Consider the following 15,470-nt stretch of genomic DNA (forward strand, 5'->3'; position numbering starts at 1 on the left):
CCTGTATTATTGGTTTTTCTTTCTTTTTTTAAAAAATTTTTTTTTCCCTTTTGTTGCCCTTGATTTTCATTGTTGTTGTAGTTATTATTGTTGTTGTTATTGGTGTCGTCGTCATTAGATAGGACAGAGAGAAATGGAGAGAGGAGGGGAAGACAGAGAGGGGGAGAGAAAAACACCTGCAGATCTGCTTCATCACCTGTGAAGCGACTCCCCTGCAGGTGGGGAGCCAGGGGCTTGAACCCTACGCCAGGATCCTTATGCTGGTCCTTGCGCTTTGCGCCACGTGCACTTAACCCGATGTGGTACCGCCCAACTCCCTATTATTGGATTTTCTTACAGTACTTGCACTTTACTGAAATTTTTCCTGTATTATGTCTCCCAGTTTCTTCTTTGACCGAAGTATTCTCTCTTTTTAACTGAACTAGAACTTTCTGGAATTATTTAAATTTGTTTATCTTCTCATTATTACTCATCTCTATCCTTTGGTTCTGCCTTCTAAGATAGTCTCAGCTTTATCATCTAATCCTTTTGCTAAAATGTTTATTCTGGCTATCATTTATGTTCATCTTCTGTAGTCTCTACTCCTTTTCTGTGGCATCCTGACCTTTATCTATGCATAATTCCCTTATCTTTAAACAACTGTGGACATTTCTTCCTGCTATTTGTCACTATTTCTTTCTAGCTCTATTTCTCCTCCTTCTTCATATTGGCCTCCTGCTTTGGTGTTAGAGCTTACTTCAAAAGCCAGATGATATCTTCTTATCCATAAATCCTTCATATCCAAGTGAGGTTCTATAAACTAACTTAGAAAAATTCCAAGTTAATGTAGTAGATTAAACATATGCCTTTAACTATACAAGTTCCTCAAATATCACCAAAGATTTGTTTGTTTTTTACTATTACCCCCAAGATGAAGAATAGAAGAACAGAAAATAGCACATGAATATTTGAAAATGGAAAACATACAGAGGGGGTGGACAGTGGCACACTGGGTTAAGCACACGTAATATGAAGCACAAAGACCACAGCAAAGATCCGGTTTGAGTCCCCAGCTTCCCACCTACAGGGGGGATGCTTCACAAGCAGTGAAGCAGGTCTGCAGGTGTCTCTCTCTCTCTCTCCCTCTCTACCTCCCCCTCCTCTCTCAATTTCTCTCTGTCCATTTTTCCCCAAGAGAAAATGTAAAAAATGGCATCCAGGAGCAATGGTTTTGCACTGAGCTCCAGCAGTAATTCTGGAGGCAAAAAAAAAAAAAAAAGAGAGAGAGAGAGGGAATCTATCAGGAACAACAAAATAGACCCTTCTGTGGGCCCCCATAGGACCTTGCCCTCAACTTGCATCAACAATAGTAGAGAATGTTCCATCCTCCAAAGGGAGGATGGACAGCATACTCTTTGCTACACACTTGAGGAAGATGGGTTGATATTGGGGCAGCCTGGAATGTTCCTACTCAGGACCACAGAATGTGAGCTCAGATCTACAGGGATGTAGAGGTCACACAGGCTCCCAAGCTATATGGGCCCCAGATCACATCAAATCGATGGGGTTTTCAGTAATATTTATACCCCTTTCCCATATTAGGGAGCTACTCTCTTCCCTGATCCAGCTTTCTGTTCCTTTTCCCAGCCATGACATCATCTCCCCAGACAATAATTAGGCTCCATCTGCATATCAGATTTCAGGCTTGGGCAAAAACAAAACAAAACAAAACAAAAAATAAAACACCACTAATATAGCTACAGGCCCCTTGAAATGTAACTAAAATATGCCCACTAGCTATCTACAAAATGGAGGACCCCCAACACTTCATCTGCACTATTCCAGCCTTTAGGTCCATGATTGTTCAACAATTTGTTTGGTTTTGTATGTTAAGTCTCTTTTCAGCCACTGGTTCCAGATACTAGCAGGATGCTACCAGACTTCCCCTGGACAGACAATTCCACCAATGTGCCTTGGAGCTCTGCTTCCCCAGAGCCCTCCCCCACTAGGGAAAGAGAGAGACAAGCTGGGAGTATGGATCGACCTGTCAACACCCATGTTCAGCAGGGAAGCAATTACAGAAGCCAGACCTTCAACCTTCTGCATCCCACAATGACCTTGGGTCCATACTCCCAGAGGGTTAAAGAATAGGAAAGCTATCAGTGGAAGGGATGATATACGGATGTCTGATGGTGGGAATTGTGTGAAGCTGTACCCCTCTTATCCTATGGTTTTGTCAATGTTTCCTTTTTATAAATAAAAAATTAAAAAAAAAAAAGAGAGAAGACATATAGGCAAGTGGTGACTGACTCAGCAGCCTAAGAAAGCAGTCCCATGCTGCCAATGTTTCACAGCTAAAACCTGATTTATTCTGCAGAATCTCTAAATAACTAAAGTAGTTAGAGCATCAAATTCTTTTAGAACTGGAGATGAATGACAGGTGGGTGAGGGTAGTTAAAATCAGGAAAACAGAGTGAAAACAATTTGAGGAACAGTTAAGTGTCCCTAAACCCATTCCTTTACTTCCACCTCTATGTTCCCATGTAGTAGCCCTCCGAGAGAGTAAAATAATTTCTGGCCTGAGATACTCTAGAAGTAGTGGAGAGCTTGAGTAGCAGTTAAAAAAGGGGACTGAGTAAGTACATACATTCTGGTAATGTGTGTGCTCAACTGGGTGCGTCACCAACAAGCCTGAGTATATAGATTCTGAATGGCAAGGCTGTCAGTCTCACCACTGGCCTCTTCCCAGGCCTTTTTTTTTCTACAAAAATTTGACCAGCTCAAGAGCAAAACAATATTGACATGACTGTCTCTAAAGATGTTTACATCAGCATAGTTCACAGTGAACAAGTTTCACCTTGTAAACAGAGAATAAGTCACAATGTTATGATCTTCAGATAGCAGGAGAGAGAGAGAGAGAGAGAGAGAGAGGGAGCGAGCTTCCTTCAGTGTGGTGGGGGTTAGGCTCAAATCTCGACCATGAAGGTGGCAAAGCATTGTACTAACCAAATGAGCTATTCTGCTAGTTGAATGATACCTTCCTATCCATAGTAAGTGAGGTTTTACAAACTGATTTGAGATGATTCCAAGTTAATAAAATAGATTAAACATATGCTTTTAATTTAAACAAGAGTTCAGTCTCCTCACCCAGCAGATTCCCAGATATTTGCATAAAATATTTTTTAAAAAGCAACATTCAGGTTGCCTAGATATATAAATCAGGTAGGGAAGTGAGAACCCAAATCATTATGAACAGTCCCAAGGACATGGGAAAATGCATCTATGAAACAAAACAGTCTACCAAAAAAAAAAAAAAAAAAAAGCATTCAGAGAACTAAAGAACTCTTGGTTACTACAGTAATAGAAACAATAGAATACAGGATAATAATAGGTTTAAAAGCAAAAGAACTAAAGATCAAAACAAAATCCTGTAAATAGAACAAAAGAGCAAAAAGTGAAAAAAGGAGAGCAAAGAGAAACAGAGAACCAATTCAGGAGGTCTCAGTCTAAATATTAGGACTTCCAGAAAGGAAACAATGTAAGAAAGACTATCATACACAAAATAATTATAACTTTAAGGGGTCTAGGTTGAATGATATGTTCATACCAAGAGACACCACTAGAAAATTTAACAATGTGAGGGAAAAAACAAAAAGACTATAGATTCCCACAGAGAGGGGCTAGGGGCAGGGGTGCAACACCCAGCTGAGTGCACCCTTTACCAAGTGCAAAAATGCTGGTTCAAGCCCCCAGTCCCCACCCGTGGGATGGAAGCTTCTAGTGCTGCAGGTGTCTCTCCCTCTCTCTCTCCCCCTTCTCTACCCATTTCTGTTTCTATCCAAAATAAAATATATTTTTAAAATATTCCCACAGGGTTGTATTGTTATATGGGAAACTGCGGAATGTTATGCATGTACAAACTATTGTATTTACTGTTGAATGTAAAACATTAATTCCCCAATAAAGAAATAAAATAAAAATAAAATAAAATAAAAATATTCCCACAGAGAAAAATAATAGCAAACACAGATGAGCAGAATCAGAATGCTTTTGGATTTCAGCAACCCTGGAAGTGGAGCAATGACTACGAATTGCTGAGTGAGAATAACTTCTGACTAAAAGTCTATCTACAAGTTTAACTCCATCACTTCTCTAAAAGCTTCATGGGGTATGTCCCACCAAATAAGAGTAAAGAGACAACCTGAAGATAACAGCAGTGTCCTAGACATAGAAGACAAGTTGTTTAGACCAGAATAGATATACCAAAGGCAGGCTGCTGCATGTCATTACTTTGTTTTTGCTGTCATTGTCCTATTTTCTTAATGGAAGGGTAGAGTATGTAGGTGACCCTGGACCAGAGAACTTGTCTGCATTTATCTTGACTTGCTTATGTATGATGAAGTCTCTACTTTCCCTTCTTTGATTGGATTAACAGAGGTCATTTATTTTATCCTGCAAAAGGATTCTGCTCTGGTCTATTTCTGGAAGCAGGCCACAGTGTACTCAGAAGCAGCAAACAGCATACCCAATAGCTATCCCTAATTATTGGCCCTACCATAGCACTGAGTTGGGTAAGTCTTAAATTCCCCATTACTCACTCACAACTAGGCCTACTGATTTCCCCAGTAGGGGATCCAGTGAACTCTGGAGAAAGGAGAAGCTGGACCAGAACTCAGACATGGGAGTCGGGTGGTAGCTCAGTGGGTTAAGTGCATGTGGTGCGAAGCGCAAGAATCCAGCGTAAGGATCCCGGTTCGAGGCCCTGGCTCCCCACCTGAAGGGGAGTGGCTTCACAGGCAGTAAAACAGGTCTACAGGTATCTCTCTTTCTCTACCCCTCTGTCTTCCCCGTCTCTCTCCATTTCTCTCTGTCCTATCTAACAATGACGACAGCAACAATAATAGCAATAAAAAACAACAAGGTTGGGAGTCAGGCGGTAGCACAACGGGTTAAGCGTAGGTGGCCTGAAGCGCAAGGACTGGGGTAATGATCCTGGTTTGAGTACCCGGCTCCCCACCTGCAAAGGAGTTGCTTCACAGGTGGTGAAGCAGGTGTCTATCTTTCTCCCCCTCTGTCTTCCCATCCTCTCTCCATTTCTCTCTGTCTTATCCAACAACGACATCAATAACAACAATAATAACTATAACAATAAAACAATAAGGGCAACAAAAGGGAATAAATAAGTAAATAAATAATATAAAAACGAGGTCAACAAAAGGGAAAATAAAATTTTTTTTAAAGTTTAAAAAACAAAAACTCAGCTGTTGTTGTTCTCCTGCCCTGGGAACTTTCATCTAAACAGCAAGACTGCCCTTTCCTTAACTAGGTTTTGCTGCCTGATTCAAAACAAAACAATGCCTGTAGTAAACCAGAAAGAGAAGCAAGAGGATTTTTAACATCTGAGGAAGAACAGGAGATGTTGTTGTTCTTCTGTCCTGAGGCAGGACAGAAGATGGTCACAACTGGAAAGGGGAAGGTTTTATATTTTAAGTTGGGTGGTGACTACACAGTAGTCATTTGTTGTTATTAAACTTCATTTACACATTTTCTATGTATTTCAGTTTTTTTTTTTTACAATAGAAGTTTTAGTTAACTGAAGCTCTGCATCAGTGTAGAAGGGTCAACAGTGAGATAGCCCCCCCACCCCCCCAGTGGAAAATTTCCAAATGTCAGCATTTTTGGATTGGTTCCTTAAAAAAAGTTCAGTCCTCTGTCTGGGGAGCATAAACTAGGATGCCAGTCAGAGATAAGCTGAGCTCCATTTGCAGAACCACATCTCATCCCCTCCTTTCCATTTTGGTTTTGATTCAATTCTGTCCTTTACCACATAGCAGCATCCTCAGCCAGGAGCCTTGAAGACACTGATGTTCCCAGAAAATAAGCCTGGGAATATCCAATGAAGAATGGAAGTTGCCTTACCATGCAGAATGCAGAATGGAGAAAGGGACTCAGGCTTGCCACAGCCCACTTGCTTTCAGTCACTTACTTCACTGACTCACAACTGCTCATTACTGAACAGGTAAGCCTTCTGGGGTTCTGCAAGATATGCATCTACCCTGCAATTTCCTCCATTCTGCTAAATGACTTACTGATTTTCTGGGAGGAATATGCTTTGGATTTGTACACAGGTTGTTTTTTTTTCTGTACAAGTTCTTTCAATCTCTCAAGAGATTCTGTAAAGTTCTGTATCACTGGTTGAGTTTCTATACCTTCGAGGGTCCAGTTCATGGTCCTTGGATCCAGTCACTAATTCCGGATGAATTCGCACATGTTCCATCATTGGCTAGAAGTGTTTGGATTGACAAAATAAAATACTTAATTTCTGTAGCACCTCCATAAGACAGAATGCAAGTTGATAATAAAAGTAAAATACTGGCACACACTACTAATATGAATGAATCTTTAAGTGAAAGGACTCAAAAAAAAAAAAAAAAAAAGCCACACATGTGATTCCATTTATATGAAACATTTAGAATAAGCAAGTCTAAAGACAGAGAGCAGAGCTCTCTGGGGGCTAGGAGAGGGGTGAACAAAAGTTATAAATGTGATAAAAGTTATAAATGCTAAGACTCAAACACGAGCAGTTTTCCTTTACCTTAACCACTTCTTCAAAAGTCTCCAAGTTTTCCTTCATACTGTAGTGAGAACGCAGAAAGGAGACAAAGTTGCAAGGGTACATTCCGTAAAGACGATGAAAGAGAGCATAAACACTAGTATGGAGATGGACAAGATAGATTTCTGTCACATGGCCTAAGAAAGGAAACCATTGAGAGGAGACTCTTAGCTGGACAAGGACTGATACGTGCAAAGCAGATACAAGTACATGCTGCCAGCAGAACTTTTTGTTAATGGACACTCCCACCTGATCCCAAATAGAATAAGGGGGAGCAGTGTTTTAAATCACAAACCTGGGGTACTACAGCACATGTTCTGCATACTGAGGCCCAGGGTTCAATCCCAAACACCGCATGTGACTGGTCTCTATACCTGTTTCTCGCTCATAAAGTATTTAAAAAATAAATAAATAAATAAATACCATACACTGCAATATAAAACTCATCAGTGAATTCCTATGACCTCTGGATAAACTCCAATTGGTTTAGAGTACCTCATGATCACTCCTACAGTTCTGCTCTCTGCCCTCCTCCCCAGTCATCCTAGGAAAGGGCCTTAGTCGTTCTCATTATATAGGCATTATAAAGAAATGCCTTTAGGGCAGAGGGTAGAAAGCATAATGGTTATGCAAACAGACTCTCATGCCTGAGGCTCCAAGGTCCCAGGTTCAATCCCCCACACCACCATAAGCCAGAGCTGAATAGTGCTCTGGTAAAATAAATAAATAAATAAAATAAGAAATGTCTTTAAATGATAGTCACTCTTATGGAAATGCATAATTAGATTTCTCTACTGCTCTATTCAACATGAGCTGCTCAAGATAGCATAGTATATGGCCTTACCCCCCAGTGTTCTGCCTTGTGCTTGATATACAACAAGTCTGATTCAAATATCTGTAAAATATTTGTAAACGTTTGAGAACCTTTTTAAAAAATCAGTATGTAGTTTTAGCTGTGACGATGTGTAACTGTGTAGTTAAAAGATAAAACTTTTACTCTGGAGTTAACTTAGAGCTAAAAGCAGAAACACAAGAAAATGTAGTGAATTTAGCATAAAGCATAAAATTTAGAGAAACATCCAAGTCCAGAGTACACATAAAGCTCATCCATAGTGGTGGACAGACCATTCCTTTCTCCCCAAGAAGACTGTACTAAGTCAGCTGGCTTCATCTGGACCTTTTGTTTTTTATTTAATCCTATACAGAAAGCCAAAAGATTTGGTTTCACACGACTAACACCCTTCATCTTTTCAACATGAATGTCTCGTTCTGGGATTGCCAAAAGATTATGAATTTCACGACTGTAACTTCTGAATCATTTTGACAGATTTCTGATACCTGGGGGCTGGGTGGTGGCACACCCAGTAGAGCACACATTACTCCATGCAAGGACCTGGGTTCAAGCTCCTGCTTCCCACACAAGCAGTGAAGCAGGTCTACAAGTGTCTTTCTTTCTCCCTCTCCCCTCTCAATTTCTCTCTGTCCTATCAAAAAAAAAAAAAAAAAATCAAATAAAGGCCACCAAGAGTGATGGATTCCTAGTGCTGGCACCAAACTCTAGTGATAACCCTGGTGGCAAAACAAATCAAAGCGAACAAACAAAAAGAGGGAAGAAAAAAAAACAAAAACCCTGTGTTATCTGTGCTAGTGGGGGAAAACCCCACTTTGTTGAAAACTAGGATGCTGATTAGAATATGCTGTATTTCTTCTTCTCCTTCTACATATAAGTGATTCTTAAAAACAGAAGTTTGTGTCCCACCACAACAGACCAGGGAAGTAAGACAAAAATGCTTAGTCCTATACTGCTACAACACAGACTGACCTTTTTTTCATTTATTGAAAATCAAGAAGTTTTACATCCTACCACCTAACTTCTCTGATGACTATCATACTTAAGTCAAAAAACAAGGATATCAGCAATCGTGCTTCTTATATGTGCCTCAAGTATATATACCCAAGGTATTTCCTCATCTGGCTAGGGACAACCAGCCATGATAGTGATAAAATTCTGTGTGTCCTTCCTTTACAATTTGGAGCTACTGATCCATAATGTAAGCATTCATATTGCAGGTATGTAAGAAAATCTTTACCTGGTTTCTTCAGGCACCATGCAGAAAGACGGCCAAAAATATCAAAGAAGTCATGAAGGTGCTGTTTCCCCGACTGTGGAATCATTGGTAGCATAGTTATCAACACTAAAACACCTGTTGTGAGGACCACCACATCGGTGTCCACCTGTAGAAAGAAAGGGCAAATACAAAGAGACACCCATCAGGATGGGGCATGTGAAGAGGTTCTAAATATCAAAACCACCACAAAATAAGAGGTCCACTCATAGACTTGTTTTATTAGCACAATGCCATTTTGGAGGGACAGAAATGAAAGACTCAAGAAGACACCTGAGGATCAATGAGCAAGGCCCACTATGACACACTTATACAAACCCTTTGGAAGATAAGTTTAATCTTAGTTGGGAGACTTCAAAGTCCTAAAGCCATAAAGCGTGCTATTTATAGCACTTTAAGTATTAGAATATGTTTTTAACAGAATAATGCTGTTTTGTTCATTGAACCAAAAGAAAAAAATATTTATTTGTATCAATCAGTTAAAAATACTGCTACTGGGGAGTAGGGCAGTAGTGCAGCGGGTTAAGCGCAGGTGATGCAAAGTGCAAGGACCGGCGTAAGGATCCTGGTTCGAGGCCCCAGCTCCCCACCTGCAGGGGAGTCGCTTCACAGGCGGTGAAGCAGGTCTATCTTTTTCTCCCCCCACCCCGTCTTCCCCTCCTCTCTCCATTTCTCTGTCCTATCCAACAACGACAATATCAATAACAACAACTACAAAAAAAAAAGGGCAACAAAAGGGAATAAATAATAATAATAATAGTAACTCTAAAAATACTGCTACTGATGAATAGTTTCATATTTTTAAACTATTTTTATTATTTATTATTTTTAATACAGACAGAAATTGAGTGGGGAGGGGGAGCTAGAGAGGGGGTGACAAAGAGAGATACCTGCAGCACTACTTCACTATTTATAAAGCTTCCCCCTGCAGGTGGGGACTAGGGGCTTGAACCCAGGTTCTTGTGTATGGTAATGTGTGCACTCTACATGGTGTGCCACTGCCCTGCCCTTCACATTTTTAAAGGACTACACAGAAGTATAATTTAGAAGAAATTAGTGTAGCACTAACAAGTTCACCTAATGCCTTACTTTTGTAGTAGCTAGCAGAGATCAGCAAATAAAAGAATTGTTGACCTTTGACCATTATCTATAATTTAAGTAGCAAGTCGTAAAATTTTAGGCTAACTGAAGACACTTAATATCCAATGGATAATGAATCAGACTAGTTTCAGTGGCTCACCAGACCCATAATTAAATCATGAATGCCTGCTAGATTTCAGAAACAAGATATTAATCAAAAGAACTGTAGTGCAAGCTAAGACACTCATTATTCCTACTGAAAAAGGATCTGTGAGTCTGGAAGTAAAGTTTTAAATATATTTAGTTTTTACATCAAGCTCCAAATCTATTATTATTATTATTATAGCAGATGCCTAGTAAAAAGAACATAAAATTTTGGTAGCAGAGTCATGAATATAGAATGAGTTCCAGTAAAAAGTACTAACCCTAACTCCATTTATCTAAACATTCTAATTGAAGAGTGGGGTAGTCCATAGTAATTTTGCACATTTACCCTTTTGGAAAAGGTAAGTGGTTCTATAATCTGAACTAAGCAGATTGTGCCTCAAATTTGGATTATATACTAAACAATCCATTTTTCTAAAAACACCTAAGTTGCTAAAACTTGTTTCCGTTTTATCTTAACATTAACCATACTTTCTTTAAATTTTTATTTATAAAATGGAAATATTGATAAGACCACAGGATGAGGGGTACAATTCCCACACCAGCTTTCTAGTCCTTTTTCCAACTATGACACTATCTCTCCAGACAATACCTAGGGTCCACCTGCATGTTAGCTGTCAGGCTCAGGTAATAACCATACATTTTTGTGGTATCCTACCAATGTGACTCTTTGGGATTCAGCTCAATAGACAAATATTTACTATTGTTAGTGGAGACAAAAAATGATTTTACATGATGTTGCAGCACAAGAATCCAAAAATACCGTCATCCTAAAATAAATTACTGGAAATTTTCACGTCTCTGTGAGGTATAAGCAGTTAATACTAGCCACACCTTTTAAATTGAATAGGTAGGAAACAAATCCAGGAACTAAAATAGACTAATAATCAAATAACCTTGAATATTTCAGCAAGTCACTGTCAGAACTAAAATTATGAGGTTCTTTTTAAATTTTGACTTTCTGAATAGAAAACTGGACTAGAATTAGCGCAAAAAAAGGAGAGTGCAACTTAGCATGTCTTAAATTTAGCTTCAACCAGAACACGCTCCTAACTGGCTAAGAGTTGTTTAGCAATTTTACTATTAGTTAAGGAAGGATTTAGAAATGAGGGTTCCCCCAAAGAGAACACCAGCAGTGTTTCTGAAGTAAGATGAGACAGTGATGAAATTGAAGAGGGCTAGAATAATGTAATGGTCAACCAATCTGAGGAAAATGCTGACATATTTGCTTGGACAAAAGATATTCCACCATCAGAGTGAGTACTGAGAACTTAGTAGGTACTGACTCTGGACTACGTTACCCTACATTTGAAAAAAGCCAAGTACCTGAAGTTTTTGTTTTGTTTTTAACTCTGAAGGTTAAAATTTAGTTTGTTTGCTTTAACTTAACTCAGAATTTCAGCAACTATGCTCAAAATGCCAGTGTGTTAATATCCTTACAAGTATCATACCTTGAGACATTTTAGTAAAGAAGGCAAGAGAGGTGCTTGAGAGAGCTTATGCTTCCATGACGGCTGCAGTCTTACAACGTGCCCCAGCAAAGCCAGGGTGGATAGTCGAGAGGCTGCTTTGCCCACATATTCATTCATTTTGTCCAAGAGGTGCTAGAGATATAAAAGAAAAAGGGTAACAGATGTCAATATAGTTGAACTTAGAGGTGAGGGGGATGGAATCATGGGGAAACAAAGGAAATTCTCACATGAATAAGAATCTTTTGAAATAAAGACAAATAAGAGCAGCAGTCATATTTTCCTCTGACGGAAAGCAAGGATCACAGGTAAAGAAATAAAATTTAAGACTTAAAAAAAAATGCTAGCAAATAAATAGTGCTGCATTTGGCCTGAGGAAGGACACTCAGTTTGCAATTCCTGGAAAAGAATTATCACAATATGGCCTAGAAGACAAAGGAAGATTCCTTGGTAAGGCTTCTTTTTAAGTGCAGACAAGTTATTTCTCATAATCACCAAGGGGTCCAAGTATTTGTTGAAAATGCTAAAAGGATGGAGACTGAAGCTGTTACTTACTTCTATGTTAGCTCAAGCTACATAGTTTGGCCTCAAACATAAATCAGGTAGTAATAGAAGTTAAAATTCAGCCCAGAATAGAGGGAAGGAAATGTACAGAAAAGGCATACAGTGGTCTGGGAGGTGGCACAGTGGATAAAGCAATGGACTTTCAAGCATGAAGTTCAATCCTCAGCAGCACTTGTACTAGAGTGCATTTAGTTCTTAAAAAAAAAAAATGCAAGTCCTTCAAACCCTAGAAAATGTCACTACCATATATTGTATATTTATCATATATATATTGTCATATATATCATTGATACCACATATGTATATATATCATATTTGCACCAAAGTTTGCAGTTTTAGTTCTTTGTTAGCTATTTACCACCAACAAACATAAAGCACAAAGTAGCTTCCAAGTGCTTAGGGCTGAAAAGCAGAACTCATGAATTAGTCATTGTCTGCTCTCACATACTAAATAAAAATCTAAAATTCCAGAAGTAAACAAATAAAATCTAAAATTCCCATTTTATTTTTTAATTTATTAGTAAGTTAATAATGATTAACAATATTATAAGATAACAGGGGTACAATTCAATACAGTTCCCACCACCAGAGCTCCGTGTCCCATCCCCTCTAAAATTCCTATTAAGGGGTAGGCTTTAAATTAGGTATTTTTTAGGTCAAATTCACTCTCTGATTATAATCCTGGAAGTACAGAATATCTTTAAACAATACTATCTTTGAAAGTCCTGTTTTATTTTATAAAATTTTCAGGAAACAAAGGTCCCGAAAATTATTTTATATACTTACACTCAAGGAGCAATATAATCAGAAGTTGAAGTAAGGACAGATTGGGTAGTAGGTGTGCACACAAAGTGTCATGCTGCTCTCAGAGAATGTACTATCAAATACTCTACCACATTCTAGCAGTTACCTTATCATGTGGTTCCTGCAAGGTTGTCAGGATATGTAATACCGGCTGAGAATTGGTTTCCAAGTAATAATCCACCAAGGTGTTTACAAGCATTGGACCACGGTCTAAATAAAGAAAAGTACAATTTACAATAGCAATATTCTATTCTCAATTTACCTCAAATAACTGCCTGTCATAAAACCCAAAATATGTATCGTCATATGCTACCCAAAGTTATAGATAGCATTGTATTTCTGCCTGCTTAAAGTTTATGTTTAATAGAATAATTCCAAATTTACTTGTGTTTAACAATGAAATAATCCTTAGTTTATCTAAGTAAACTCATTTTATTAACTCAAATGTTTATGAAATACCATCTTTGATTTTTTTTTTTTAACTCGAGTACCACTCAGCTCTGGATTTTGCTGGTCTCAGCTATAACACTCTATTTCATATAGGTAGGATGAGAGAAGGAGTGAGGGAAAGAGAGAGAGGGGGAGAGAGAGAGGCGAGCATACCTCAGTACTGTAGCTCCTCCTCATCCTTTAGCTCTTCCATGTGGTGGCAGGGCTCAAATTTGGGCTGCCTGCATGGCAAAGCATGTGCTCTACCAAGTAAGCTATCTTCTGGCCCCCTCTTTGGTTTTTAAAATTAACTCTTTTAATTACAAAGACGAACCTTGCCGACTGTTAATGATTCAGATTATGTGAAAGTATAGAAGATAAAAATGAAAATCCTCATCATCTGCTTCCCAACTCACTATGCAGAAATAAACATCTTTTAAACCTTTTGTTGTGTTATTGCACAAGTGCAGGCAGACATGTATTGCACAGACACATGCAGACAGCATATATATATATAGAGAGAGATGGTTTGTGCATGTGCATTTTTAGCACTTTACAAGGTGTTGTAGACACTTGTCCTATCAGTGCCAGTGACCTATTTCATTCTCTACACTAACCTCTTCTTGCCTCACTGAGCTAATTTAACCTGAGTCACTGAGGTATTTCCTGATCGCCCCCCCACACACACACACATTTTTTTCTCTCTATTTCATTCAAGGTTCTAATGTAATGCAAATACTTATAAATAGCCCAAATGGTGCATGCTTTTAAGTTGTTAACAGATACTTCAAAAAGGCTGAACACAAATTTATACTGCTGATAATAGTGCCCATTTCTATGATCATATTTGACTTTTTTTCCCAATCTAGAAATCTCCAAGAGTACTGTTTACATTTACATTTCTCTCATTAAAAAGAAGCTAAGAAAAAAGAAGCTAATCACTTTTTATATTAAAAATCACATATGCAATTGATAGGTGAAATGATATATCTGGTATTTATTTAAAAATACTTGGGGGAAAGGGATCTTGTATCAGCAAAATAAGATGAAGCAAGAAAGGCAGAAACTTTCAGGTTGAGTTAATGGGTTCACTGTGTGATTCTTCTCTACATGTATATTCGCGTATTCTCATAATTATAAATTTAAACATATATACCCAGAGTGAATCCACCAATATATGTTCTCTTTATATAGTTTAGAAGACTCTCTTTTTTCCATTGCCACAATAAAGATGGAAATTTTTCTTTTTTTTAATTTTATTTCTTTTTAAAATTTTTTTATTTATAAAAAGGAAAGACTGACAAAACCATAGGATAAGAGGGGTACAACTCCACACAATTCCCACCATCAGAACTCCATATCCCATCCCCTACCCTGACAGCTTCCTTATTCTTTACCCCTCTGGGAGTATGGACCCAAGGTCATTGTGGGGTGCAGAAGGTGGAAGGTCTGGCTTCTGTAATTGCTTCCCCACTGAACATGTGCATCAGGCTCAGAAAAGAAAAATAAAAGACTCTTTTTTCAGGAGCCAGAAAGAGAAAGCTTGTAATGTCATCAATGCAACCCAGCTTCAAGGCCCCCAGCACCATACAGGAGATGCTATGGTAAGGAGACTTTGTAGGAGGTTCTAGTGCAGTGGTGTTCCACTCCCGACCCCAATACCAGTTTTTCTATCTGAATGGAAAAGTGGGCTGGTACAGAGTAACCACACGTGCTTATGGTTCCAGTTCCACAAATAAATAAATGATGATTCAGCAGGACTCTAGTCACCTCGTTGTCTTCTGATAAGCAATTAAGTTAATAATGGGATGATTTTGCTTACCAGAATTCAGATTCTCTTTAAAAACAGCTGTTACATCATCGCGCACACTCAGCACAGGGGAATCTAGCATGGAGAGGAGCTCCCCAATATTTGCTTGTTGGGCCATTATCTTACACGTTGTGCTATGCCGGGTCCAGGATGTGCATTAAAGACTTGGAAGGATCTTCATTGGTGCCACTATCAATGGTAAAAAGAGACAAATATTATGACAAAAACAGAAAAAGTTTCCCCTGAAAAACAACTTCAAGGTGAAACCCTTGAAATTCTTTGCCATTTGCAGTCATGAAAATACGTTTTTTTCTACATGAGCTTTTTTTCCTAGGAAGCCAAAGTATCAGTTCTCAAGTTTTAGTGTATATCAAAACCACCTGAAATATTTATTAGGAATTCAAATTCTTGGACTCTTCCAGAAATGAATT

At 38.5% G+C, this 15,470-nt stretch overlaps 1 protein-coding gene across 1 annotated transcript in view; it reads right to left on the bottom strand.

Annotated features, from left to right (window-relative positions):
* Window positions 1–15,254, bottom strand: part of TSC1 (TSC complex subunit 1) — a 40,096-nt gene extending 24,842 nt beyond the window's left edge. Inside the window, exons 1-6 of the mRNA XM_060200447.1 lie at window positions 15,052–15,254; window positions 12,907–13,010; window positions 11,415–11,567; window positions 8,683–8,827; window positions 6,575–6,729; window positions 6,189–6,262 (exon numbers count right to left, since the gene is read on the bottom strand). Of these exons, the coding sequence (XP_060056430.1) occupies window positions 6,189–6,262; window positions 6,575–6,729; window positions 8,683–8,827; window positions 11,415–11,567; window positions 12,907–13,010; window positions 15,052–15,157 (737 nt within the window). The 5' untranslated portion in view covers window positions 15,158–15,254. The remainder of the gene's footprint in view (window positions 1–6,188; window positions 6,263–6,574; window positions 6,730–8,682; window positions 8,828–11,414; window positions 11,568–12,906; window positions 13,011–15,051) is intronic.
* Window positions 15,255–15,470: the final 216 nt, after the last annotated feature.

The sequence above is a fragment of the Erinaceus europaeus genome, chromosome 10 (genome assembly GCF_950295315.1).
Source record: "Erinaceus europaeus chromosome 10, mEriEur2.1, whole genome shotgun sequence".
NCBI classification, from domain to species: Eukaryota; Metazoa; Chordata; class Mammalia; order Eulipotyphla; family Erinaceidae; genus Erinaceus; species Erinaceus europaeus.